Below are 26108 nucleotides of genomic sequence, written 5' to 3'. Positions count from 1 at the left end.
AAGCCAATTACTGATCCAAACTGCTATGTCTCCCACAATCCCATTCCTCCACATTTTGTATAATCTACTAAGGGGAACCTTATTGAACGCCTTGCTGAAATCCATATGCACCACATCAACCGGTTTACTGTCATCTACTGTTTGGTCCCTTTGTCAAAAAACTCAATAAGATTCGTTAGGCACGACCTACCCTTCACAAAACCGTGCTGACTGTTCCTGATCAGATTATTCTTCTCTAGATAGTTATAAATCCTATCTCTTATAATCTTTTCCAACACTTTACCAACAACTGAAGTGAGACTCACTGGTCTGTAATTACCAGGGTTGTCTCTACTACCCTTTTTGAACAAGGGAACCACATTTGCTATCCTCCAGTCCTCGGGCACTATTCCTGTAGACAATGATGATTTGAAGATCAATGCCAAAGGCTTGGCAATCTCTTCCCTTGAGGATCCAGAGGATCCTAGGATAGATCCCATCCGGCCCAGGGGACATGTCTATTTTCTCACACTGCAATATTTCTAATACCTCTTCCTTGTGAACCTCAATCTCTTATGGTCTAGATGCAAGTATCTCTGTATCTTCCTCGCCAACATTTTCATTTTCTATAGTGAACACTGTCGAAAAATATTTATTTAGTGCTTCCCCTATCTCCTCTGACTCCATACACAACTTCCCACTATTATCCTTGATTGGCCCTAATTTAACTCTCGTCATTCTTTTATTCCTGACATACCTATGGAAAGCCTTAGGGTTAACCCTGATCATATCCGCCAACAACTTCTCATGTCTCCTCCTGGCTCTTCTGAGCTCTCTTTTTAGGTCTTTCCTGACTTCATTGCAACCCTCAAGTGCCCTAACTGAGTTTTCATATTTTGTCCTAACATAAGCCTCCTTCTTCTTCTTGACCAGGGATTCCACTTAGTAAACCACGGTGCACGCGTTCTATATCTTCCTCCCTGCCTGACAGGTACATACCTATCTAGGACACACAGGAGCTTTTCCTTGAATAAGCTCCACATTTTTAATGTGCTCATCCCCTGCAGTTTCCTTTCTCATTCTATGCTTCCTAAATCTTTCCTAATTGCATCGTAATTTCCCTTCCCCCCAGCTGTAACTCTTGCTCGATGGAGTACACCTATCCCTTTCCATCACTAAAGTAAACCTGACAGAATTGTGATCGCTGTCTCCAAAGTGCTCACCTCCTTCCAAATCTAACACCTGGCCAGGCTCGTTACCCAGTACTAAATCTAAAGTGGCTTCGCCCCTTGTAGGCCTGTCTACATATTGTGTTAGGAAGTCCTCCTGCACACACTGGACAAAAACTGACCCATCTATAGTACTCGAGGAGAAAGTGAGGGCTGCAGATGCTGGAGATCAGAGCTGAAAATGTGTTGCTGGAAAAGCGCAGCAGGTCAGGCAGCATCCAAGGAACAGGAGAATCGACGTTTCGGGCATAAGCCATTCCTGAAGAAGGGCTTATGCCCGAAATGTCGATTCTCCTGTTCCTTGGATGCCATCTATAGTACTCGTACTGTAATGTTCCCAGTCAATATTTGGATCGTTGAAGTCTCCCATGACAACTACCCTGTCTCTCTCACTCCTATCGCGAATCATCTTTGCTATCCTTTCCTCTACATCTCTGGGACTATTCGAAGGCCTACAGAAAACTCCCAGCATGGTGACTTCTCCTTTCCTGTTTCTAACTTCAGCCCATACTACCTCAGGTAACGAGTCCCCAAACATCCTTTCTACAACTGTAATATTGTCCCTGATCAACAATGCCACACCTCCCGCCGCCCCCCCCCCCTTTACCATCTTCTCTGTTCTTAATGAAACATCTGAATCCTGGAACCTGCAACAGCCATTCGTGTGCCTGCTCTATCCACGTCTGTGTAATGGCCACAACATCGAAGTCCCAGGTACCAACCCATGCTGCCAGTTCACCCACTTTATTTCGGATGCTCCACACTTCAAACCAGGTTCTTGCTTGCCAGTGTCAGATACTTGATTTTGGAACTCCCTACTCTTATCCTCTTCTGTACCTGTCCTACAATTTTGGTTCCCATCCCCCTGCTGTATTAGTTTAAATCCACCTTAATAGCTTTAGCGAATTTCCCACCCAGGATATTGGTACCCCTCTGGTTTAGATGAAGACCATCCTGCTTATAGACGTCCTACCTACCCCAGAAAGAGCTCCAATTATCCAAAAACCCGAAACCTTCCCTCATGCACCATCCCTGTAGCCACGTGTTCAACTCCTTTCTCTCCCTATTCCTCACCTCACCAGTACGTGGTTTAATGAGGTTTAATTCGGTGTAGGTGACATGCATTTTAATTTAGAGATCTTGAATACATGATCTAGTTTTGGGATCATTTTGACTAGTTTACTGGCTATCTGGCATTGTTAGGAACATTAAAAAATAGGTGCAGGCCTTTCAGCCCCTTAATCTTGCCCTGCCATTCAACATAATCAAGGCATTGCAGCTCAGTTTTAATTTAATATTTACAGAGTTATTATTTATTATTAGTATCCTATTATTCTGTGACCATGTCCCCTAGTTTGAGATTTCCTCATTAGCAGAAACAATATTCCTACATGCACCATAAATTTATGCTGCATTTGGATCTTTAAACCTTCAGTGTTCCTAGCTTTTAACCCTTTAAAATAATACTCAGATCTTCTCTTCATTGGTCAAAAATGTGTGATGTTGCATTTATCCTTGTTAAATTCTTTCTGCCATGGTGTTGTCCCCTCATTTAACATCTCAAATCACATCTCTGTGGATTGTGATTTTTACTTCTTTCTTATAAAGATGCATGATATTACAGGCCATGTATTAGCATGGATAGAGGATTGGTTAACTAACAGGAAGCAAAGAGTGGGGATAAATTGTGCTTTTCTGTGATGTGCCTCAAGGAACAGTGTTGGGACTGCATTTGTTTACAATTTACTTAGATGATTTGGAGTTGGGGACCACGTGTAGTGTGTCAAAATTTGCAGATGACACTAAGATGTGTGGTTGAGTAAAGTGTGCAGAGGACTCTGAAAGTTTGCAGAAGGATATAGATAGTTTAAGTGAGTGGGCAAATGTCTGGCAGATGGAGTACAATGTTGATAAATGTGAAGTCATCTATTTTGGTAGGAATAATAGTCAAAAGGACTATTATTTGAACAGTAAAAAATTGCAGCATGCTGTTGTGCCTAGGGACCTGACTGTCCTTGTGCCTGAAATGCAGAAGGTTGGTCTGCAGTACAACAGGTAATTAAGAAGGCAAATGGAATTTTGTCCTTCATTGCTAGAGGGATTGTGTTTAACAGCAGGGAAGTTATGTTGCAGCGGCATAGGGTGCTCGTGAGGCTACACCTGGGGTACTGAGTGCAATTTTGGTCTCTTGAGAAAGGATGTACTGGCATGGAGGGGGTGCAGAAGAGATTTACTAGGTTGATTCTGGAGTTGAGATGGTTGGCTTATGAGGAGAGACTGAGTAGACTGGGATTATATTCATTGAAATTTAGAAGAGTTGGGAGGAATCTTATAGAATCATATAAAATTTTGAAGGGAATAGATAAGAGAAGCAGGGAGGTTGATTCAACTGACATATGAAACTATAACAAGAGGGCATAGCCTCAAACTTAGGAGGAGCAGATTTAGGACAGAATTGAGAAGGAATTTCTTCACCCAAAGGGTTGTGAATCTGTGGAATTCCATGCTCAGTGAAATAGTTGAGGCTTCCTTGTTTATGTTTTTAAAGCTAACATAAATATTTTTTTGATCAGTAAAGGAATTAAGGGTTATGGTGAGAGGGTGGGCAATTGGAGTTGAGGAAACAGAGATCAGCCATGATCTTATTGAATGGTGGAGAGGGCTCGAAGGGCCAGATGACCCTCGTTCTTATGTTACGTTCCTAAACTGCCAATCTTTGCTTCATTGACAGAATCGGATATATAGAACTCTCATGTTATCTAAGTCATTAATGAAATATAATGAACAGTTGAAGTTCCAGCACAATCATTGTCAGACACCATAAGTCTCTCTCTCTGTCTCTCTGGCAATGTCCTTGTCAATCGTTTCTGCACCCTTTCAAGTTTAGCAACATCCTTCCTGTAGAAAGGCAACCAGACTTTTACGCAGTATTCTAAAAGTGACTTTACCAATGTCCTCTATAGCTACAACATGATGTCCCACCTCCTATACCCTGTACTCTGACCAATGATGGTAAACGTGCCAAACAACACCTTCACCACCCTGTCTACCTGTGACATTGCTTTCAAGAAGCAATGTGCCTGCATCCGAGGTCTCTTTGTTTGAGCAACGCTCCACAGAGTCCTACCATTAACTGTATAAGTCCTACCCTGGTTTGCCTCACCAAAATGCAACACCCCCCCACATTTATGTAAATTAAACTCCATTTGCCACTTCTCAGCCCATTGTCCTTTGATCAAGGTTCCATTATACTCTTAGATAATCATCTTCACTGTCCACTACACCACCTATATTGGTGTCATCTCCAAAAATACTAACCATGCCTGCTTTATTCACATCCAAATCATTTATATAAATGATGAAAATTTGCTTCTAATTCAGTGAACTTTAGCTTTATCCTGTTTGTTAAAACTATTGTATGCCTTCTGGATATTATATAAATTACTTTAAAAGACATTGCCCCATTGACAACTTAGTTAGTTCTTCAAAAAATTCAGTTCGTTACTTAGATCCAACATATTCTTTAAGTCTCTATGTTAGCTCTCAACTCAAACTACTTGAAGTAGTCTTATCACCTTGTCCTTAATTGCTGATTTCAATAACTTTCCCATAACAGATGTTGTATGAACACACCTATAATTTTCTGGTTTCTCTCACTTACCTTTCTTAAGTAATAGGTAATATTTGCAGTTCCACAGTTCCCTTGATTGTCTCTTTAAATTGAAGAAGATTATGCTAAAGCATCTGTTATCCTTGATGTGGGGTTTTGTCAGTCTTCAGTGCCACTTTCTTTCTCATCCTACAATTAACATCTTTCTTATGTTAACCGTAATAGATTCCAGTCCTTGATGAATTTTTAATTTACCTTGAATGTTAGGAATATTATCCACCTCCTCTACATTGCTGACAATTTATTCAATAATCTAGCCATTTTCTTATTTTCATTTATTGCATTACCCACATTTTTAAAAGACACAACATTTGCTTTGATTACCCTTTTTAATGTAAATATGAATTTAAAGTTTTATTATCCTTGATATCAGTTACAAATTTTTAAAATTCATTTTTGCTGCTGCTCTCTCTTTTTTTGGCCTTTCTTTTTAATGTCTGAGTATCCTGGATATAGACTGCTTTTTGCTTTTTTTTTTATATACTACTTTTTTCAGGAGGTAGAGAACTTCTTTGTACCTATGAATGTGCACGTAGTTTGATTTCTGTTTTTATAGACAAACCTTATTTTTTTACGTATTGAGAAGCTAGTCACAATTTTGCAAGCAAAGGCACAGAGTTCCTTGCAGCATTGGAGTTTTTCTTGTAGTGTAGGCTATAAAGCTGATAGTTGCAGAACTAAGCCACGATGGCCACTCCTGTCACTTGGGAGGAGGTAATAAATGCAGAATGATGAAGTGACAGAAACATATTTTGATTGTAAATGTAGACATGGGAAATTGTAAGAGAAAAAGTGAGCTAGGAACTGTTTATGGATGTTTTTGAAACCAACAGTTAAAGGGCAACTGTTTCTTCTCTTGCCTTTTCTGCATTGGCAAGATAATTTGATAAAATATCATTACTCTGCTGAAATAGGTAATTTGGATACAATAATAAGCAATCACTGAATTACAGGAACTGCTGTTAAGTAGAATGAAACTTTTCTCCCATTGTGCCTTCAGAGTGTGAAACTCAGCAGTATTTAAATCATTAATATTCTGATTGATCTTATGATTTCAGGGCTGGGAATTTATTGTTAGCTGTGCTGCTCACAAAAGCATCTTCAACTGAAGCCTATGCAATTAGTGGTGAAGTTCAAATGATGGCAGAGGAATCACATAAAATGACAAAAAAGAATGTCTAATAACTAATCTATCCTAAAGGTTTTTAGCTTGTCTTTAATGTAAATAAATGAACAAATAATACAAGATATCTTATTTGAAAACAACATATGTAATGTAATATAATGTAATTTTCCATTTACATTTTTTCATTTTTCTATCAGTTGAAAAATGTATTAGTTGCTGTTTTTGGATTAACAAGGTAAGCTAAGTCTTATTTTGTCTGTCCTTATACAGCCTCTTAGTAATGCCTACCATGAATTAGCACAAGTGTATGCAACAAATAACCCAGCAGAACTTCGAAATGTGGTGAACAAACACAGTGAAACATTCACGAGAGAGAACAACATGGGACTTGTCAAACAGTGCTTGTCCTCTCTTTATAAAAAGAACATTCAGAGGCTAACAAAGGTAAGGTCTATCCACATAAAACGTACATCATAACTAAAATATCGGTTGCTGAATACGCCTGTCTGCATAGCTTTCGTTCGTTCTCAAGTTTCCAATTATAATATTTTCCAGTGTTTATTTTTCCTGAAAAATATTCTTGAAGTCTTTTACCTGGCTTAGATGGTTTGCTTTGTAATTTGTTCAAGTTATTTCAGATACTAAAATGTTGAATTCATTTGTTTCAAAGCACATATCAACTTGGTAGGGGAGGGGGCATAGTGGTAATGTCACTGGACTAGTAATTCAGAAATCCAGATTAATGTTCTGTAGACATGAGGTAAAATCCCACCATGGCATCTTTACCTAGTTTCGTCTCCATGCAAATTAGACTCAGCAATGTGGTTGACGCTTAACTCTCAGGACAAATAGGAGTGGCCTGCTGATTATGCCCCCAAGCTGTGAATAGGTTAAAAGAAAACTTGCGGATTTGTGCCTCAATAGCTGGGATAAATGATTGAGGCAAGTGTTGGAAAATTAAGGCTCTGCCATTGCTATGCTCTGTGCAGTGTTAGTTGATCTCATCTGGGAATGTTATTGAGGCGTTATGGTTTGAATTGTGTCTTTTGTGCATGCTAAGGAAATTGGCCGTTAATTTAACAATCAGGAATGCTGATAGAGACCCTGGCTGGAAATGTATGAATTGATGCCTTTTGTAGACATCTGTTCATCTGGATATTCTGCCATATCCAGTTTGAAGACTTGCACATGGTTGGAAACTTAAGATGAATCTTTGACTTCCTCAAACATTAATTCCAATAAAAGATCAACATAATTTTGGAGGAAGAATTTGGCAAGAAAGTGAAACACAAACTGTATACTCACAAAATACAATTGTGAGTTTCCATACTGATATCAATTATTTATTAAATAAAATAATTTTAACTTGGTATCATTCAAACTGAATGTTATCAATGGGGAAAATTGATATAATACATATGAAGACACGGTCCAAGTATAGATGGGGTTGTTTTAAAATTTGTACTAATGTACGTAGTAGTAGTGGGCATTGGATAACGATTTATTTTTTCTTCTTCTGTCCTTTCTCACAGCGTCCGAGACCTGGGTTCAATTCCCACCTTGGGTAACTGTCTGTGTGGAGTTTGCACATTCTCCCTGTGTCTGCGTGGGTTTCCTCTGGGTGCTCCTGTTTCCTCCCACAGTCCAAAGATGTGCAGGTTAGGTCAATTGGCCATGCTAAATTGCCTGTAGTGTTAGGTGCATTAGTCAGTGGTGAATGTAGGGGAATGGGTCCAAGTGGGTTGCTCTTCGGAGGCTCGGTGTGGATTTGTTGGGCCAAAGGACCTGTTTCCACACTATAGAGAAACTAATCTAATCTAAATCCCACCAATTTTGAGGACAACTTTTAACACCCATATCCAAGTCAAGTCAGGCATTTTACTTGAAATAGGGACCTTCCAAATTCCTACACCTCTAACAAAAACACACATCATATTTTTAAAGTCTTGAAGGAGTTCGTTCTTTAAAAAAAAGTGTAAAATTAAGTGTCTTGTTAAAATTCAAGTTCTATTACCACTTCCTAAAATGTAGTTTTGATTTTACACCATTGAATATTTTGTAATAAATCCAATATCTGCTGTTGTTATTGCTTTAAATTCCTACAAAACAATTTCATTGTTTCAAATTATGTAGAGTTTAAAATAAAGTGTGTATAACTGGAACTTGTCTTTTCTTTTTGAAGACACACCTGGTCAATCAGTAGTATTTCTGACCTTTTCTGTTATGTTAAAACATGTCTCATTTTTCTCTTGCAGACATTTTTGACATTGTCCTTACAAGACATGGCTAGTAGGGTACAATTATCAGGTGCTCAAGAAGCAGAGAAATATGTGCTTCACATGGTAAGGCCTTTTAGATGACAAAAGAAGAAAGCAAGCAGTTACCAAAGAGTTTATGTTAACAAAAAATCAAATCCATCAGTCCCTAAAAAAGGAAAGGCAGGTAGATGAAGACATAAAGGTCAATGACATTTGGGATTTATGTAAGTTGGAGCAGAAAATACTGGTCAGACCACAGTTAAACAGTACTCCATGCAGTTTTGAGTTTTCTGTTATGGAAAAAAAGACCTGCATAGTGTACAATGTACATTCATCAATGTTCTGCTAATAATAGAAATTTATAGTTATGAGAGGAGGCTTGAAATATTAGGACTGTTTTCATTAAAGCAGAATGTGATACGAAAAAGATTCAAAAGAGGACTTTAGCATTGTCCAAGGTTTTAATGGCAAAGTACGATTTCACGTGGTGGGGGAAGTCATTTACAAGGCACCAAGAATTTAAAACAAAAATTGCTGGAAAAGCTCAGCAGGTCTAGCAGCATCTGTGAAGAGAAATCAAAGATAACATTTCAGGTCTGGTGACCTTTCCTTAGAACTGATGGTAGTTATGAAAATGTTGGTTTATTTACAGAAGATAGGGTGGGGGGATGGGTATTGTTAGCCACTAACAGTCTCCATTAACAACTCTTCACCCTTCTAGCCAGATTGTGATCAACCCTTTGTCCAATTGCTCCTCTCTTCCTTTAGTTAGTGTCTCTCTCTCTCTCTCTCTCTCTCTCTCTCTCTCTCTCTCTCTCTCACCTCCCCCCACAACCCTATCTTCTGTACATAAAGCAACGTTGTTTTGAATGTCTCTAAATTGACAAGGATATGACAAATAGTGTTCATAAGGACCTGGACTTTGAATGTGTCCACCTATATTTGGTGGATAGATTCAATGTTTCTCATATTTTTCAGCAGGAAATCCCTAAAAATTCTGACACCAGCCGCAAGCTGCTGGGCCAGCTTTAAATCAATTATCTACCCCAGTCCACCTCCATGTGTCCAAAATTGGATAAACAGAACCATAACATTTAGCTTCACAAAATGGAGATGGTTATTCAAACTATCATATTATGTTATACATGAGCTTTTCATCAAGGAGGAAGGAATTGAGACTTTCACATCCAAGTGTCTTAGCTAACACTGAGTTTGGAATCACAGTAAGTTGTGTATGTGGGAAGAAGTTGTTTCAAATGGGGATTCAGAATGTTGGCAAATGGAGTTCAGTGTGAGGAAGTGGAAAGTCGGGATATGAATAAGACAAATTGGAATATTTTCTTTGTGGTGAGAAGCTAGGAATTACACAGATCAAAGGACTTGGAGCATCCATATATGCAGATTGCAGGAGTTAATGAGCAGGTTGAAAAATAATCAAAAAAGTTAATTGAATGTTGACCTTTAATTCAAAGGCTGTGAAATTCAAAGATGAAAAATTATGCTTCATTTGTAGAGCAATGGTCTGGAATAGTATATTCAGTTTTGGACATGGAGCCACAGAAAAGAAGTGTTTACCTTGATGAGTATACAAAACAGATTCACCAGAATGGTACCTGTGTTTAAAGATTTTAAATATGAAACACTCATTTAATCTTACAAGGTTGAGGGGTGATCTAATCAAGGTGTATTGAAAAATATAGATAGGATAAAGTTGACTTAAACTATGGGTGGAATTTTTCCATTTCTTTAAATCTGGAAATGAGCGTGATAGGTGGCCACTGGTGTGCCATCCCTACCACTGATGAAATCTTTGCAGTTGCTCAATAATTAGCTCATTAAGGGTTGATGAATGATCATTGATGTGAATTACAGGCCTCCATACTGGCATCCTGGATCACAAGCAAGATGTACTTGTTGGGGGATCCAGCATATGTTTTATACTCTACTAGTGGGGAAGAAGCTATCAGAAACAATGACAAAAGTTCGCTTTCAGATATCACTCTCTTGATCCCTGTCCATACCTCAGACTGTCTCTGATTAATGCAATTGGAGGTTTCACCATCCAAACAAAAAAAAAACAAAGCAAGCAGATTGCTCTCGTTTCTTGATCGAGAAACTAGCTGCCATTCCTGCCAGCAGGGAGGCATTTGATCAGGAAAGCAGTTAATTGAGGCTATTAATTGATTAACCAGGAAAGATCCTTATTTAGTGGTAGTTGAGTTGGACCATATCATAGAATCACAGAATCCCTACAGTGTGGAAAACATGCCATTTGGCCCAACAAGTCCACACTGAACCTCTGAAGAATAACCCACCGAGACCATTCCCCTACCCCATTGCTTTCCATTTCCCCTGACTAATGCACCTAACCTACACATTCCTGAAGAACTTACTGAGCTAGTGAAAAGGAGGTGAGTTTCTCTCCAGATGCCAATATGTCGCATTATTTCCCCACCTGGAAAGGGGAACATCGTGCCCAATGTTCCCAGAAAATCCAGTCCAAGAGGTTATAATCTTAAAAGTAGGGCTAGGCCATATAGTGAAATTAGGAAGCACCTTTTCATAAGATGAGAAAACAAAATCTGCTGTCTCTCTTTTTCAAAATACTAATGTTGGGTCAATTGAAATTTTCAAAACTCTGATTGCGACTCTTGTTAAGGAGTTCGAAGGAACTGGAGCAAAGGTGGATAAATGGAATTGAGGTATTCACCAACTATTATCTAATTGAATGGAGATTTGGCATTTACAGGCCTTCTCCCTGTTCTTTCTGCTGCTACGTATAACATCTGGCATTTAAATCATTGTTCTAGTTCTGCTGTTTTTAATGTGATGTTGTTTTGGGCAGAGTGGGCTCATGTTTAACTGTTTTCTTGCCCTACTGTCTAGTTGGTGAATGCCAGTGGGATATTTTACCCAGTTGATTATGCAACATTTTACAAATCCATTTTCTTCAGCAGAGGTCATTAGCTAGCAATCAGTAGGGAACTCACACTGACCTATTGCTCCATAATGTAGTCAAGAGCCAATTGTAGTGCCTAATTGCTGCTATGACCAGAATATGTTGTGATTATGTTCCCTCTTGAGGAAATTTATTTTAGTATTTTTATCTTTGTGAATTAATTTAGTAAAATTCTTTTGTTTCATTTGCTGATGAGAATAATTTGTCTTTGATTTCATGACATTAACTTTCTTTCAGATAGATGATGGGGAAATTTATGCTAGTATTAATCAGAAGGATGGAATGGTCAGTTTCCATGACAACCCAGAGAAATATAATAACCCAGCTATGCTTCTCAACATTGACCATGAGGTAACAAGTAATTTGTCATTCATAACTGAATGCAGACTTCTACAATTGAAACAGTAATGAAATTCACAATCGAATATGTCACTTGCCATAGTCACAATTACTGAGAGTAGCAATACTATAGTGTTCAACTGCCTGAAAGTATATAGAGGATATATGATTAGCATCTCTGGGTTCTGATTTATAAATTACATGGAACTGCTGACAGTTATTGCACTATTGTTATTTTCTAGTTAATCATATAATGGATATAGATTGTATCCTCTGACTCTTTGTCATGTTGTTTGCCTTTCACTTTATCTTCTGTCAAATATGTGCTTTTCTTTTGGCTGAATGGTAAGTGATGTGGCACAAACAGTTGTGAGTTATGAGGAAGAGTTAATATTTCAATACAATATAACTCTTCTTCACAGCTCTCCATGTCTGTCCCCCATTGGGTGGGTCCAAAGGCTTTCTGCTTTCTTGAAAAGAGCCCTCAACATGTCCCATCCATCGTTACTTTCCTTTTGTCTCACAAAAGTTTTTTACTCGGTTTGAGCAACTATGTTCTAACGAGGAGTCATATTGGACTCAAAATGTTAACTCTGTTTCTCTCTCTATAGCTGCTTCCAGATGTGCTGAGTTCCTCCAGGATATTCTGTTTTCATTTCAGATTTCCAGCATTTGCTGAATTTTCCTTTCTTCCACATGCTAACCATCCTGAGTCCTGGAGTTTCTTTGATGGATTTATTAGTGACTAACTTGTAATTATTACTCCTAGTTTGATATTCATCTGCAAGTAACGTACTAAATGCGAGTTTTATCTTGAGAAAATCTTTTGAAATTTGTCCTGTGTTCTTCAGATACTTCTGAAAAGCTTAGAATAAAAATTGCTGAAAGAGGAAGAAAAGAATATTCCTTGGCATAACTAATTAGTATTGATGTGTAATCCAATTTAGTTTGATGTCATCATTCTGGGCAGAAGATATCAACTTAAACCCAGGTTCTTATGAAAGTTTGAGGTCTTCAAAGAAAGACGTAATGAAGACCTGAAAATGCATTAAAAACATGCATTCTGTTCAACATAAACTGTAATGATCTCATTCTGAAAAATGTAATTTTTCGAGTTTGTTTCTAACTATTAAATGTGCTCTTATTTTACGTGTAGAGTTTCAGTCAGTAAGGTTAGCTAAGATTTTCAGAATTTGAGAATTATAGGAACCCAATGGCGAAAATACTGTGACTTTGTGCATTCAATTAGAAACATGAACATGGACATTTATATTTCAAAATGCTGAATCTCAGATGTGTTACCTAATACCAGAGCAAGTCAACTGAAACAAAAAGGAATTGTGTGCTTACGCATGATATTTAATATTTTCAGAATATATTAGTTAATCAGAAAACAGGTCCTGAAAAAGCAAATAATGTGTAATCGCCAAACATGTTTGTTTTATTTTAACCTTTAGATGCAGAAATGTATAGAGTTAGATGAAAAACTGAAAACGATGGATCAGGAAATCACTGTTAATCCTCAGTTTGTACAGAAGGTAAGAAATGGATGGTAGGACTAATTTCATTTACTGTCACGTGGACCACGTGAACATTTATTGCCCGACTCTAGTTGCCCTCAGAGAGTGCAAGTGGACTACCATCTTGAACTGCTGCAGTTGTGATTATGGTCAGCACACTTAAGTGAAGTTATGAAGGTCTTCAAAGGATGCAGGACATGTCACTTTTTTTTAACTGAGATATTTAGATTTTCTTGTGTGTTTATTGTTCTCACGAACTTATTTATTGAATGATGCAGTACAATCTAATAATATATTCTGTAGTCGTGTTGACATATTGGGTATTTGGATTCCCACGGAAGCAGATTTGAAAGAATTCAACAATGTTTTGAACAATTAGCCTCTATTAAACATAAAACCACAACATACAGGGTAAGCATTAACTTTGTAGATGCTGTAGTATTAAAATAGCCACAAGGCAACAAATATGTTTTAACCAACAAAAGTTCTTTTTTTCAAAACAGCTGACATCAGCACACACTCACAAATGCACACGCATGTACACGCACATAACCGTCCATCGAATGGTAGAGGCCAAGGCTAATGTTCCTCCAACACCTACACAAAATGAAAGCTACAACCTACAGCCCGTCATACATTAGGATTATTGTAAGACCCATCTGATTCATTAATATTCTGTAGGGAAAGAAATCTACTGCTTTTACCCTGCCAAGCTTATATGTGACTCTCTTCACGCAGTGGTGGGATCGATTCTTAATTGTCATCTGAAATGGCCTAGCAAACCACTCAATTCAAGGGTAATTAGGATGGGTAAAAAATGCTAGCTTTGTTAGAAGTGCCTACATCCCATGAAAGCCTAGAAAACAAAATCTCAGTTAAAATTAACAACTGATGCACACAGTTCTTCACAATAACATTCAGGCAGTATTACGTGATGAAAGGATATAGTGAATTTATACAGTCTTAAATGAGGGATCACACATTTATTTGTAAGGAATTCATTACCTCAGTGATTGCAATTTTTCCTGACTCCCAGTTAGCTGAGTGTTTCTTTGTTGATAGGCTTAAAATTGTTCTCTTCTCTTTGCAGCTTCTCTTGCTCCATTCTCCAAACTTTTTTGCAGCTGTCCCTCATGCAGCGTCTTTCTTTTGCTATATGTCTCACTTGAAGCTTCCTTCCTCCAATGTCTATCATGTAGCTTCCTTCCTACTACACTCTTGCATCCCTTTTGGGGTCTCCTCCTTCCAACCCTGTATCTTTCAGCAGGCAGCACGTTCTGATGTAAATCCCTCAGGCAATCTCTTCCTTACTGTACAAATCTTTGATAGCCTCTTTCTCCATACTGGCTTTCTCCTGCGCTCCCTCTTTGCCCCTTCTTGCAGCCGCCTCCTCTTCTGTCTCCTATCATGCCCTTCATTGTGAATCACCCAATGCCACCACTTATTTGCCTCACTGCTCCTGCAATGAACTGGTCAGTGAGAAACAGTTATAACTCCTCACTGATTCTGTCCTTTCTATTTATGTGGTGACATTTCTCAGATTGGTCACCCCCAGTTTTAGTTTTTCCAGGTGTTTGGGGATTGGTGGGCTAATTCATCCGCATACTTTGAGAGTTGATGTCGAGGAAATTAACCATAATGGTTCCAAACATAAAATTTAGATGTAAGGTTAGATTGGTGAAGGAGGTTGAAGGGTGATTTGCTCGATGTGTGCAAGCTCATGACAGATTGATATATCATAGCCATTGAAAAACAGCCCTCATTAGCTTCCTGTTGCAAAGATTAAGGAATATAGATTGGAGGCTTTTGGCAAGGGGGGAATGTAAGGAATAATGTTTTATGCAGCAAATGAGAACCTGCAACATTCTGTTCCCGTGGGGATGATGGAAGTGGGAGATGATCAGTGGTTTCAGTCTGGAATCGGATGGGCACTTGAGAAAAATAAGCATGTGTATCTAAAGGGATAGTGGGGGATAGACTTTGCTCTATAAAGCACCAGCATTGATGGCATGCAGGCCAAGTGGCCTCCCACTCTGTCGTGATAACTCTGATACTGCTAACAGCAGGGTGCTTTGAGAATTTGCAGACGTTTCTAGTCCTGCGGCACTGGAGGGCCAGTTATTTATCCAGGTGAAACTAGATCAAAATGCATCAGAAATTTCTAAAATAGCGATGGGTTTGACAAGCTATTGATTCAATAAGTGATAGAAAATATTATTTTACTGCACTTAATACTTTACATTTGTCATAATGTAACTTGGAAGCAACTGCTTTTTGCTAAAACATTTCATGCTATAATAAGCTAACTCATATCACAATATAGTGTTAAGTTAGGAACCATTCTTCAGTAGCTCTATGAATAGAAGGTATAGAAAATCTTATGACATGTTATTTTCATGACTTGTTTTTCTAGAGCATGGGCACCCAGGAAGATGATGTAGGAAGCAAGGCATCGAGTTATTCATAAAAAATATCCTAACAGTCTGTGAGAGCTGCGGCAACAAAAAGATATAAATTTAAAAGGTGCATTTGATTCATCAGCAAGATTTTTAAAAAAAGGAAACTGAGGGATGAATGGATTTAGTCGTGTGAGCATCAGGAAGAAAATCAACTGTTGGTTTTGATCAGAAGCTTCTCTCTGTTGTTATTGCTTTCAGAACTGTTTTGGCAAAAAAAATCTCCTGGGTAGGAACAAATCTGTCGCTGTTTTATATATCACTGTTTCATGGTTAACAGTATAGCTGTGTTAAATAAAACCGAACTTTGTTTCTTCATTTTGTTTCTTTGCTTTTTCTTGATTTTCTGAGTCCCAATGGAAAGTACCGGAGAAGGATTCTAGAAGATTTAACTCCAAGCAAATACTGGGATTAACATACTAAACTGATTTAATTAGGCTTATATGAAAATAGAGCAATACAAATAACATTATTTTCAACTTGTGTTCTTGTTTTGCTAATGGGATGCAGTTCTTATCAGCATAATGGCTTGGGAATATTTCAATCCTGGCAACTCAAATGGACTCAAACTATTTATAAAAATTTAGGTGGAGGAGCACTAAATGATTCAATAATTGGTCAGTTCCAAATATATTGCTGTATATTGCTCAGTTACATTTTTCATCCACGTAACTGTGTTATAAGGTTACAATGACTAACATTATTGAATTTTGGCATAATTCAGTTAAATACTCCAACTGAAATATTCAATTATAATTCTGTATTATATAAAAATTCCAGAAGTGACTAGCACACATGTAAAATGCATCCAGTTTATTCTGTTTGCTTTAGGCTTATTGCAAGATGTCATGTAGATTACCTACTCCTTTTAAGTTGAGTACTGTACAGCTTATATTTAAGGAAATGTGAAAATGCTCAAGATAAGCAACAATGTGTGCCTTGATTCATTTACAGCTTTTTGTTTTGCACAATATTGAAATATTAAGACTGAACTTCCCTACATGAAATTGTTGATGTATTGGTAAGATAAAGAAATTAGCGTGATTCTGTGCTTTTCACTGGTTAACTTTGATGTTTTCCATGAGAAAATCACAATTTCATTAGTAGTTGTTGGGAAGTCTTGGATAATTAACTTTCGTGTTCAAGTAATTCATTCCTCAAATTACGGGGGTTGAAGCAAACTGATATTAAAATTAAAAGCTAATGGTAGCCATTACCTGTTTGTGTGGTTGCACAGTCAGGTTGAAGTTATTCAAGAGCCTGCTAAGTCTTGCAACAAGAGAAATTGTAAGTTTCTGCAGAAAACACGCTGCAAAATCTGACTGATCCACATCTGTGCAGTGTGAAGTCTTGAGGCATAATAAAGGTCTCATAACTTTCACAAGTTCTTGTCTAAGCCACCAGGTGGAGTGTTCTGTGAAAGTGTCTTCTCTTGAGGCAGTTTAACCAAGAGAACTTTATGCAAAAGTTGGCTGAACAGCCATTAACTACTCTCCTGCAGTTTATATGCTAAACACAGCAACGTTGGCAAAAATAACATGTTGTCATGAGCAGAAGTATTGAATGATTTTCTTTGACTATATCATCTGAATTGATAGTTTGTTTTCCTCCACAGATTTTGAGGTCGGACTTTTAGAAAGTTTGTATTTGAACTCTCCAGAGTTCAAGTTATATCTCAGGTTACAATTCACTTGTAGAATCCTTTTATTCACACAAAATATTCCAGGTTTTTAAAAACTTATTTATGGATATGAATTTGAACTTCACGCCGATTCAGTAATAGTTTTAGGCAGAAGACTTTACCTATCTATCTTTCTACAATAACTCTGAATCCCATTGTGTGCAAAAAAAAGCCTAGTTCTTCCCTCAAACCTAGCTCTTTCATACATATGTCTCTTGGTAAAAAGTGTTCCCTTGAATGCCACTTCCTTAAGATCTGGGTTCAGATGTGAGGCTATCTCTAAATCCCACAACCTCATAATAATTTAATTAGATGTCTGAAATGGGAAACCAAAATTGCATGGAGTACTTCAGCTGTTGGCTCACTAGAACCAAGATAGTTTGAAAATGTCCACACTGGACTTTGGCGAAAGAAAGAGCACAGATTTAAAGTGATTTACAAATTTAGCAAATGTGTTGTGAAAAAAATGTCACATGATTTAGTGGTTTGGGTCTGGAATTCTCTGCCTGGAAGTGTGGTGGAGGCAGAGTCAATTGAGCTGTTGAAGACTGCATTGTTTCTATTCAAATAATTATCCAATATGCAAAGAGTATAGGGAAAGACAGGAAAAGTGGTATTAAGTGATAATGTTTGTTTGAGAGCCAGTGCAGACACAATGGTCATATTTTCATTCTAAGCCCTATCAGTTCTATGATTCTGTGTGACCTGTTCATCACATCATTTGCTAATATTCCAGTACTTTGGTTCCTTTTTCAGAGCAGCTTGGAAACATTGTGCTGAAGGTTTTAGTCATCTGCCCAATCCAGTGCAAAAGTATTTCTATTTTTCTGAAGCCTCATACATTCTCCATTGGCATATATTCTACAGCAATCTCCCTTTTGCCAAACTTCACTGCTACATATTTCTCTGCAATAAAACTGTATTGTGCACTGATTATTTTCAGTGAATTATTTTTCTCTGCCCCTAATTTTATGTTGTTTGCAACTTTAGGTGCCTTTCTTATCTCATCTGTAAATTATTAAAAATGATCACTAGTAATTGCTTCAGTACCAAACCATTGTGACACCACAACTGACTGGCAATTAAATACCTACCCAAGCATGTCCATTGTCTACCACTTAACCATTTTCCACCCATTTTAATAATTCTGTTCTATCCATGGGCTTGGACAATATCCTGCAAATTACTAACTGCATTAATTGTCTAATCTGCCCTTGTCCAACCTACCCATTGCACACCACAAAAGTAATCCTGAGATTACCACCCTTGAGGTATTGCTATTCACTTTTGATGCAAGTCTTCCTGCTGCGCCCATAAGATCTCTATGCTGTTATGTTTCCTCAAGTTGGCTAACCAGAGTAGCAGAGATATAACTTTCAAGTTGGAAATAAGTCATTGAACCATCATCACTGAGTGGTATACTCCTGTTCTTGTTTCCAATGTCTAGTAGTCAGTTTTCCCTTTGTCTTTCCAAACCTTTTTCCATCTGTTGTTACGTCTTTCATCCTGTTCAGTTTCATATCGTATGTTGTGATATAAGCATATGAACAGGATCTTGAGGTGAGATTGTATGCATTATGATGGGCACTGTTTATTGTGCACAATTGAGTTTTGCTGGGGCCTTCTTTTATCTGGTATTGGACACTGCCAGTCATCAGGAGATAATAATTAACCGTCTTAGAACAAAATTAGCAATGATGACTGTGTGGCTGAAGGTTTCTTTTAGGGGTCTGCAATTAATTTGTTCACAAAATACATAGTGGGGTTTGCAGCTCGATACAGCAGTATTTTAAATCAAGTTGGCTTTACTCTCAATGGGTTTGTTTTCCTAGTGCTGTGCTAGAAAGAGATATCAGTTGTGATAGTTGTTGTTTGCTCAATAACAGTTATCATTCTCCACTTCCAAATCCATTCACCTATCTATTATGCATACATAAGGTTTGCAGAGGCGCAAGAGCTAATTTATTACAGGCAATGTCAGTGTAATATGGTTGTTATCAAATGTTCTGGAGTAGACGGTCTATGGGTGGCATTTTCCCCTCCCTAGAGATGGCAAGAATGGGAAATATTTGGGTTAAGCTGGCCCTGGAGAGAGACCTTCCCCACCTTGCCAATTAAGCTGTAGATGAGGAGGTCTACAGGGGACTTTCTGAACTTGACAGCAATTAAAGCCTTTTAATTGGCCAGCAACTGACCACTTAGGGTCTCAACTTGCCACAGCATGACTACTTGCCTTCCTGGCAGGCAAGGAGAATGACTGCTTTCCTGAGTGGGAAACCAGAGTAGTCTGCCTGCAGGGGAGGAAGGGGTGGGGTGGAAGTTGGGGGTTCCAGCTCAATTAGAGTCATGGATACACACGGGAAAGGAATGGATTGACCTCTGAACTTTTATGTCCTGCTCTTATTGCTGTTGGCTCCCCTAAACACTTGGCATCTTATTGGCCTGCAGTTTACAGCTTGGTTAGTTTCCACTTTTGAAGCTTATGATAGTCTGGCAAACACAATGGTCAACTCTTAAATTAATGTGTGATCTGATGAGTTTTCGCAGTGATGGAGGTGACGAGTCCGTTCTACTGGACATGCATGTCCTGAAAATGGAAGAATCACAGCCTTTGCTTTTGAAAGAGTTGAAAATCTTTGAATCGATTAGGGTCAAAGGAACTTTATTTTTCTTTTACTAGTTGCATGACTGAAGAACACTATTTAGATCAATTCTGTTTCTATTTTCTGTAATAATTTGCTTCCCCACTTTTGTGTGGCTATGATTTCATGGCTGGTGGCAGGCTTAGCTAGGTGACACATTTCTCGTGTGTGACTGAAATACTAAGTATCGGCAGATTGTTGAACTAAATGCGTTTCATAGTTGAGGCTGTTGTGCTTGCCTGCTATCCATACATGCGTTCAGCATCAAATAATTCTACACCTTGCTGAAATTTGGTATTTAACCATCAAATTTTTTTCAGTTATACAGGAGTTGCATTTGCAGTTATTCTTGGCTATAAGATATATTGAGGCTATTTTTTATCTCTAGATACCACATTGTATTATAGCTTTCTTCTTGAAAATGTGAAGACTAATTAAAGCAAATGACACATCTTTCATTAATTTCTGTCAAGGTGCTGTTTCAAACATAAATTTGCAAATAATTCTGGAGTTTTATATTTATTACAATAAAGTCTGTCAAGTTTCAAACTTATTTTGTAAGTTGGTTTTTCAGTGAAATGAATTTTATCCTTGGATTCATCAAAACCTAACAGGGCTGTTTTTATTTTTAAAGATCGCATTGAAATAAAATAGAATGTAGATGTGGTGTCCTAGTCTCAAAGTATCTCAGAGAATCCATAATGCGACTTCACTTCAGTGTGTGGGGACATCTTCTATCTCTGAATCTATCTCGATCGCAGAACACTTACAGACCTCTCTGTAATGTTTACCTGGTTCTTGAAAAGAAACCTGTAAATATGTTTGCAGATTAAGTTATTGCATTTGTTTAGTGTTGAGATACTAAAACATGCTTTAGCTTCTTGACTTCCAACCTTGTACAGTATAGTTGACCACACTCAGTCAGTGCCTAACTTTTGTTATTCATTTGAGTGGGACTTCTGTTTTTATTCATTTGATCACAGCTAGAGAATTTCCTGCAATGGCTTCTCTTTCCATTTATGCAACACTATTTCTGATATCCTGCAAGCATCCCTCCTTAACCTTTTGCATTTAACATCTGCATGCTCTCTCAAAAGCATTATCTGAAAACTCAACATCAGATTCCATATGTACTCTGGCAATATCTGGCTGTACTCCACTGTTACCCCTCTCTGGGCTCCCTCTACTACCTTTTGAATAGTAATCCTACTTATCTGATGTCCAGTATTGGATGAGCAATAATTTTGAAGACTTGAACTTTTATCTTTGGCCCCTGATGTGAACTCTGTTCCCTGGTTACTAGCTTGATCACCCTACCTGGCAACATTTAGCTTCCAATTTCACCCCAAATAGGAGTTTACGTTTTGGGTCGAGTGACCCTTCTTCAGAACTGTTCTGAGGAAGGGTCACTCGACCCAAAATGTAAACTCTGATTTCTCTCCACAGATGTTGTCAGGCCTGCTGAGCTTTTACAGTAATTTCTGTTTTTGTTTCTGTTTTACAGCATCTTCAGATTTTTTGGGTTTTATTCAATGTAAGGAATATGTTTTAGTAACCCTTTGAAACAACATGTTCTGAACTTAAGTGCATATCATAAATGTTATGTACTTATTAAAATTGTTGCTCTGGCAATGAGTGCAATTAATGTTCCTTATTTACGGACTGATCTGATAGGAAGTTTTTGGAACTGTCTAGCTTACAGATAGTATTTAAAAGTTACAGAATGAAGGGGTATAGTGCAGCTAGATGGATAGTGAGATGCCTTCTGTGTTGCCCCAATAGTGTTCTTTAGTTTTGGTATTGAAATGTCTGGGACTTAGCAGCTTTCCACATGCATAAACTCTTTCGCTGCTCTGATTTAGTTTATAGTCATTGAGAATGGGATGATGGTGTAGGTTTGACAAGGCTTTTTATTTTTTGTTTGAAATCCAGCCTAAGCTGAAAGAATCAAAGTTGTCCTGGTCGTGCAGTCAAAGGATTGCTGGCTATGATTAGATTTACTCGTGGACACAGACTCTTAATTTGTTACAAGTTGACAATCTAATTCATATAGGAATAAAAAGCCACATGAGTACAAAATAAAAGCATTCATACAGTGTTTTTCGTAGTCTTAGGATATCTCAAGATGTTTTTACAGTCATTGGGAGTACTATTCTGAAATGCAGTCCACCTTAATGCATTAAACCTGATATTGCTCTGCCTCAGCACTGTCATTCTTTATCTCAATGAACACAAAAAGCGAAGCAATACTCATCAGTTTTGTGTTGACAACTTTTATAGTGTTCACTTTCGAAGTGCTGTTTCTTGCCAAAGCTTTTTTTGTTTGCAGAAGTTTTGTTTTGCAAAAACCTTTGTGTATATTGCGTGCAAATTTTTTTTGTGTATATGCCAGATGACATTAAAGCTTTGTCACCCTTTAAATGCAGTTCAAGCTATTGGAAATTCGAGAAGTAAAACAGTGTGATTTTGAGGAGATTAGACTGCCTGGACCAGAGATCAGTCAATGCTCAGATTGAAAAATGTGGCAAAAAAAGTTTGTTCAGAAGGAAAGTAGGAAACTGATTCAGCAAAGAGGCAGAGGAAAGGAGGAATTGGTAGTGTCTGGCAGGGATGTGAACCTGCAAGAAACAAAATATAAAGGGAACTTAAAATAAGAAGACAAAGAAAGGAGAGACAGAAAGACTACAGTCTATCCAAATGTTTAAACACACTAGTCTGTTGTAGTCTGGTCCCAATAAATTGTCCCTGAACCCATATACTGACTAGTCCGACCATTCAGAGCAACTCCGTAGGATTGTTCATCCCATCTTACAGTTGTCACCGTATGTCTTGAGTTGCAGCTGAGACAAAGTTTAATTCTGTTTGTCTGGACTGCATTTAAACCAAGTTTCAAACCAAAAAAAAGCGATGTTTCCCTTATGATTTGTTTTTGAAGGTTAGTTTGTGTTGGTAATATGTCAAAAACTTTTGTGTACAGTGCTTTGAATTTATGATGCTAATGTAAAACTATCTTTTCTGAATTTTGAATGTGCCGAGAAACAAGAATGTATTCTAGACTCTGCTACAACATTCAAATTTCAACAATATTCATTGTTATAAGTATTTTACGAATGGGAAGCAATCTGAAATGCTGAAATTTAAAAATATTCTTTTGTATGGCTCACGGTGATTTTAATTTTAGTGTTGTATTTTGAACAGGTTTAATGTGAAGCATTTTCATGATGTATTTTACAACTGACTACTAATAAACACGTGATCCCAAGTGTCCGAGTAGAATGTAATTGCTTGTTTCTTCCCATTACATAGAATGCCTGATAATAACATGTACATAATTGAATTCAACCATGAAATATGCCTGTTAGTTCCTGTCTCTTAATGCTTAACATATTGAATGTTGTCAGACTATATTTATCAGCTACTTTGTTCACAGTTTATTTGTATGTGATTAGAGAAGTATTTTTGAAACTTGAGTTAATTTGAGGTTTAGAAATGTGGTATGCTTGACTGATTTTTGTATGTGTACAATCTGTTAAGAATTGATTATTTAATGTGCACTTTACAAAATAAATCTTGAATTATTACAATAGAAACATATTTTTACTTTCTTTTTAGTGTTCTTATTCCAGAAACAGCAGCAAGTATATCTGCAGAGAAGTCGTCCAAATCTTGATGTGATGCATTCGTTTCTTTCAACCCTCAATGAAGAAAAAGAGTGAGGCAGCTTATTTTGCCTAACATTTTGATTCCTCACAGTGATCCATGCTGACGTTTCATTTTGTGACAGAAAAATCAGGAGTGCAAAGTAAAGCACCTACAGACTAACAAGTCTGGTATTGAGAAGGGCTTCTCAAAGTTTGGGTCTGGACCCCACGTGGAATTGGGAGCTGAAATGCTCAGGTTACAAGTTCAGAAGCAGCAATGGTGTCTGTGCAGCTGTGACCAAGTTATAAAAGCTGTCCTCTTCCTCACTGAGGGATCACACCAATTTCTGAGCCTCAAAATGGGGCAGTGGGAGATAAAAGTTGGGAAGCACTGGTACAGAGAGAAAGTGATTGCATTCAATGGACACAATCTGATTTTCCTCCAGCCACAATCCCTCTTTTCTGGTGTTAAAGTGAGCTTATATTTTTTAAAACTACCTACAGAAAAGACTATTTAAACTCTCTGCTTTTGTTCAAAACTTTGGATAGGGTGATATCTCATTTTAAAAAATAAAATCTGACTGCCAGCTTTGATCACAATATAAACTAAGGTCACAAATTAATTTGTTACATTTCCAAACCTGGGTAAGATATTGAAGCTCAATTTATTCTGATAACTTGTCAAATGTGAGGTTTATCAATAGTGGTGTTTATCATTAACACTAGAAGAAACTGCAGGGTCCCTGGCTGATATTTTTGCATCATTGTTAGCCACGGGTGAGGGCCTGGAAGACTAGAGGGTAGGGAATGTGGTGCCCTTATTCAAGAAGGGCTGCAAAGAAAAACCTGGGAACTGTAGACCAGTAAGTCTAACAGCTGTGATAGGTAAGTTACTTGAGAAGATTCCGAGAGGTAAGGTATTCATGCGTTTGGAAAGACAGGGTTTGATTAAGAATAGTCAGCATAGCTTTGTGTGTAGGAGATCATGCATCACAAATTTGTTAGACTACTTTGACAAAGTGACCAGGAAGATTGACGAGGGGAGGGTGGTAGACATAGTCTGGACGATTTTCAATAAGGCCTTTATTAAGGTTCCACATGGTAGGCTGCTCTGGAAGGTTAGACCGCATGGAATACAGGGTGAGCTGGCAAATTGGATACGCAATTGGTTAGATGGTAGGAAGCAGAGGGTAATAATGGAAGGATCCTTGTCAGATTGGATTGCCTGTGACTAGTGGAGTGCCTCAGGGTTTGGTGCTGGGCCCATTGCTGTTTGTTATCTATATCAATGATTTGAATGAGAATGTATAAGGCATGATTAGTAAGTTTGCAGATGACCCTAAAATAGACGGTATTGAGTAAGGTTATCAGAAATTGCAACAGGACCTTGATCAACTGGGGAAGTGGACCAAGAAATGGCAAATGGAGTTTAATATAGATAAGTGAGCGGTCTTGCACCTTGGAATGTCAGATCAAGGCAGGAGTTACATGGTGAATGGTAGGGCCTTAAGGAGTGTAGTGGAACAGAAGGACCTTGGAGTTCAGGTGTACAGCTATCTGAAAGTGGAGTCACAGGTAGACAGGGCAGTGAAGAAGGCTTTTGGCACACTGGCCTTCATCAGTCAGGGCATTGAGTATAGGAATTGAAAGGTTTACGTTGCAGTTCAGAATTAGACTCCCTACTGTGTGGAAACCAGCCCTTTGGCCCAACAAGTCCACACCAACCCTCAGAGTCTCCCATTCAGACCCATTCCTCTACATTTACCCCTGATTCATGCACCTAACCTATATATCCCTGAACACCATGGGCAATTTAGCACAGCCAATTCACCTAACCTGCACGTCTTTGGATTGTGGGAGGAAACCCAGGTAGACACTGGGAGAATGTGCAAACTCCACACAGACAGTCGTCCGAGGTGGAAATTGAACCCGGGTCCCTGGTGCTGTGAGACAGCAGTGCAAACCACTGAGCCTGGTTCAGGATGTTTGTGAAGCTGCACTTGTATTGTGTTCAGTTTTGGTCATCTTGCTATAGTAAGGATATTGTGAAACTAGAGAAAGTGCAGAAGGAATTTGCAAGGATGTTGCCAAGACTCAAGGGTCTGTGTTATAGGGAGACGTTGGACAAGCTAGAACTTTTATCATAGGAGACTGAGGGGGATTCTTATAGAAGCATATAAGACTGTGAGAGGCATGAATGCACTCCGTCTTTTTCCCACATTTGGGGAATCGAGGACGAGAGGGCATCAGTTTAAGGTTAGAGGGGAAAAATAAAAGGGAACCTGAGGGACAACTTTTTTTTACACACAGGGTGGTAGGCACATGGAATGAGCTGCCAGTGGAAGTGGTTGAGGTGGGTACATTTAACAACATTTAAAAGGCATTTGGACAAATACACGGATAGGAAAGGTTTAGAAGGATATGTTCCAAGTGCGGGGAAATGGGGTTAGAGTGGATATACATTTTGGTTGGCATGGACCAATTTGGGCCAAAGGTCTCTATGTCTTTATCAATATGATTTTTAAATTTTGTAAAAGCACAAAGGGAACAAATGAAATAATGCAAACCTACTTTTGCTGGCACATCTTTTTGAATACCTCTGTCTTCA

General features: G+C 38.1%; 1 protein-coding gene across 3 annotated transcripts in view; it reads left to right on the top strand.

The window, feature by feature from the left end:
- Positions 1-15854, top strand: part of cops3 (COP9 signalosome subunit 3) — a 36397-nt gene extending 20543 nt beyond the window's left edge. The window contains exons 8-12 of one of the 3 annotated variants that reach the window (XM_043711920.1): positions 6275-6448; positions 8260-8346; positions 11459-11572; positions 13018-13098; positions 15494-15854. In XM_043711920.1, the coding sequence (XP_043567855.1) occupies positions 6275-6448; positions 8260-8346; positions 11459-11572; positions 13018-13098; positions 15494-15547 (510 nt within the window). In that variant the 3' untranslated portion in view covers positions 15548-15854. The remainder of the gene's footprint in view (positions 1-6274; positions 6449-8259; positions 8347-11458; positions 11573-13017; positions 13099-15493) is intronic. The other 2 variants (XM_043711921.1, XM_043711922.1) reach the window with 2 other exon arrangements.
- The last annotated feature ends 10254 nt before the right edge of the window (positions 15855-26108 follow it).

The sequence above is a fragment of the Chiloscyllium plagiosum genome, chromosome 21 (assembly GCF_004010195.1).
Source record: "Chiloscyllium plagiosum isolate BGI_BamShark_2017 chromosome 21, ASM401019v2, whole genome shotgun sequence".
In the NCBI taxonomy this organism is placed as follows: domain Eukaryota; kingdom Metazoa; phylum Chordata; class Chondrichthyes; order Orectolobiformes; family Hemiscylliidae; genus Chiloscyllium; species Chiloscyllium plagiosum.
This window is presented reverse-complemented; position numbering and strand designations above follow the sequence as displayed.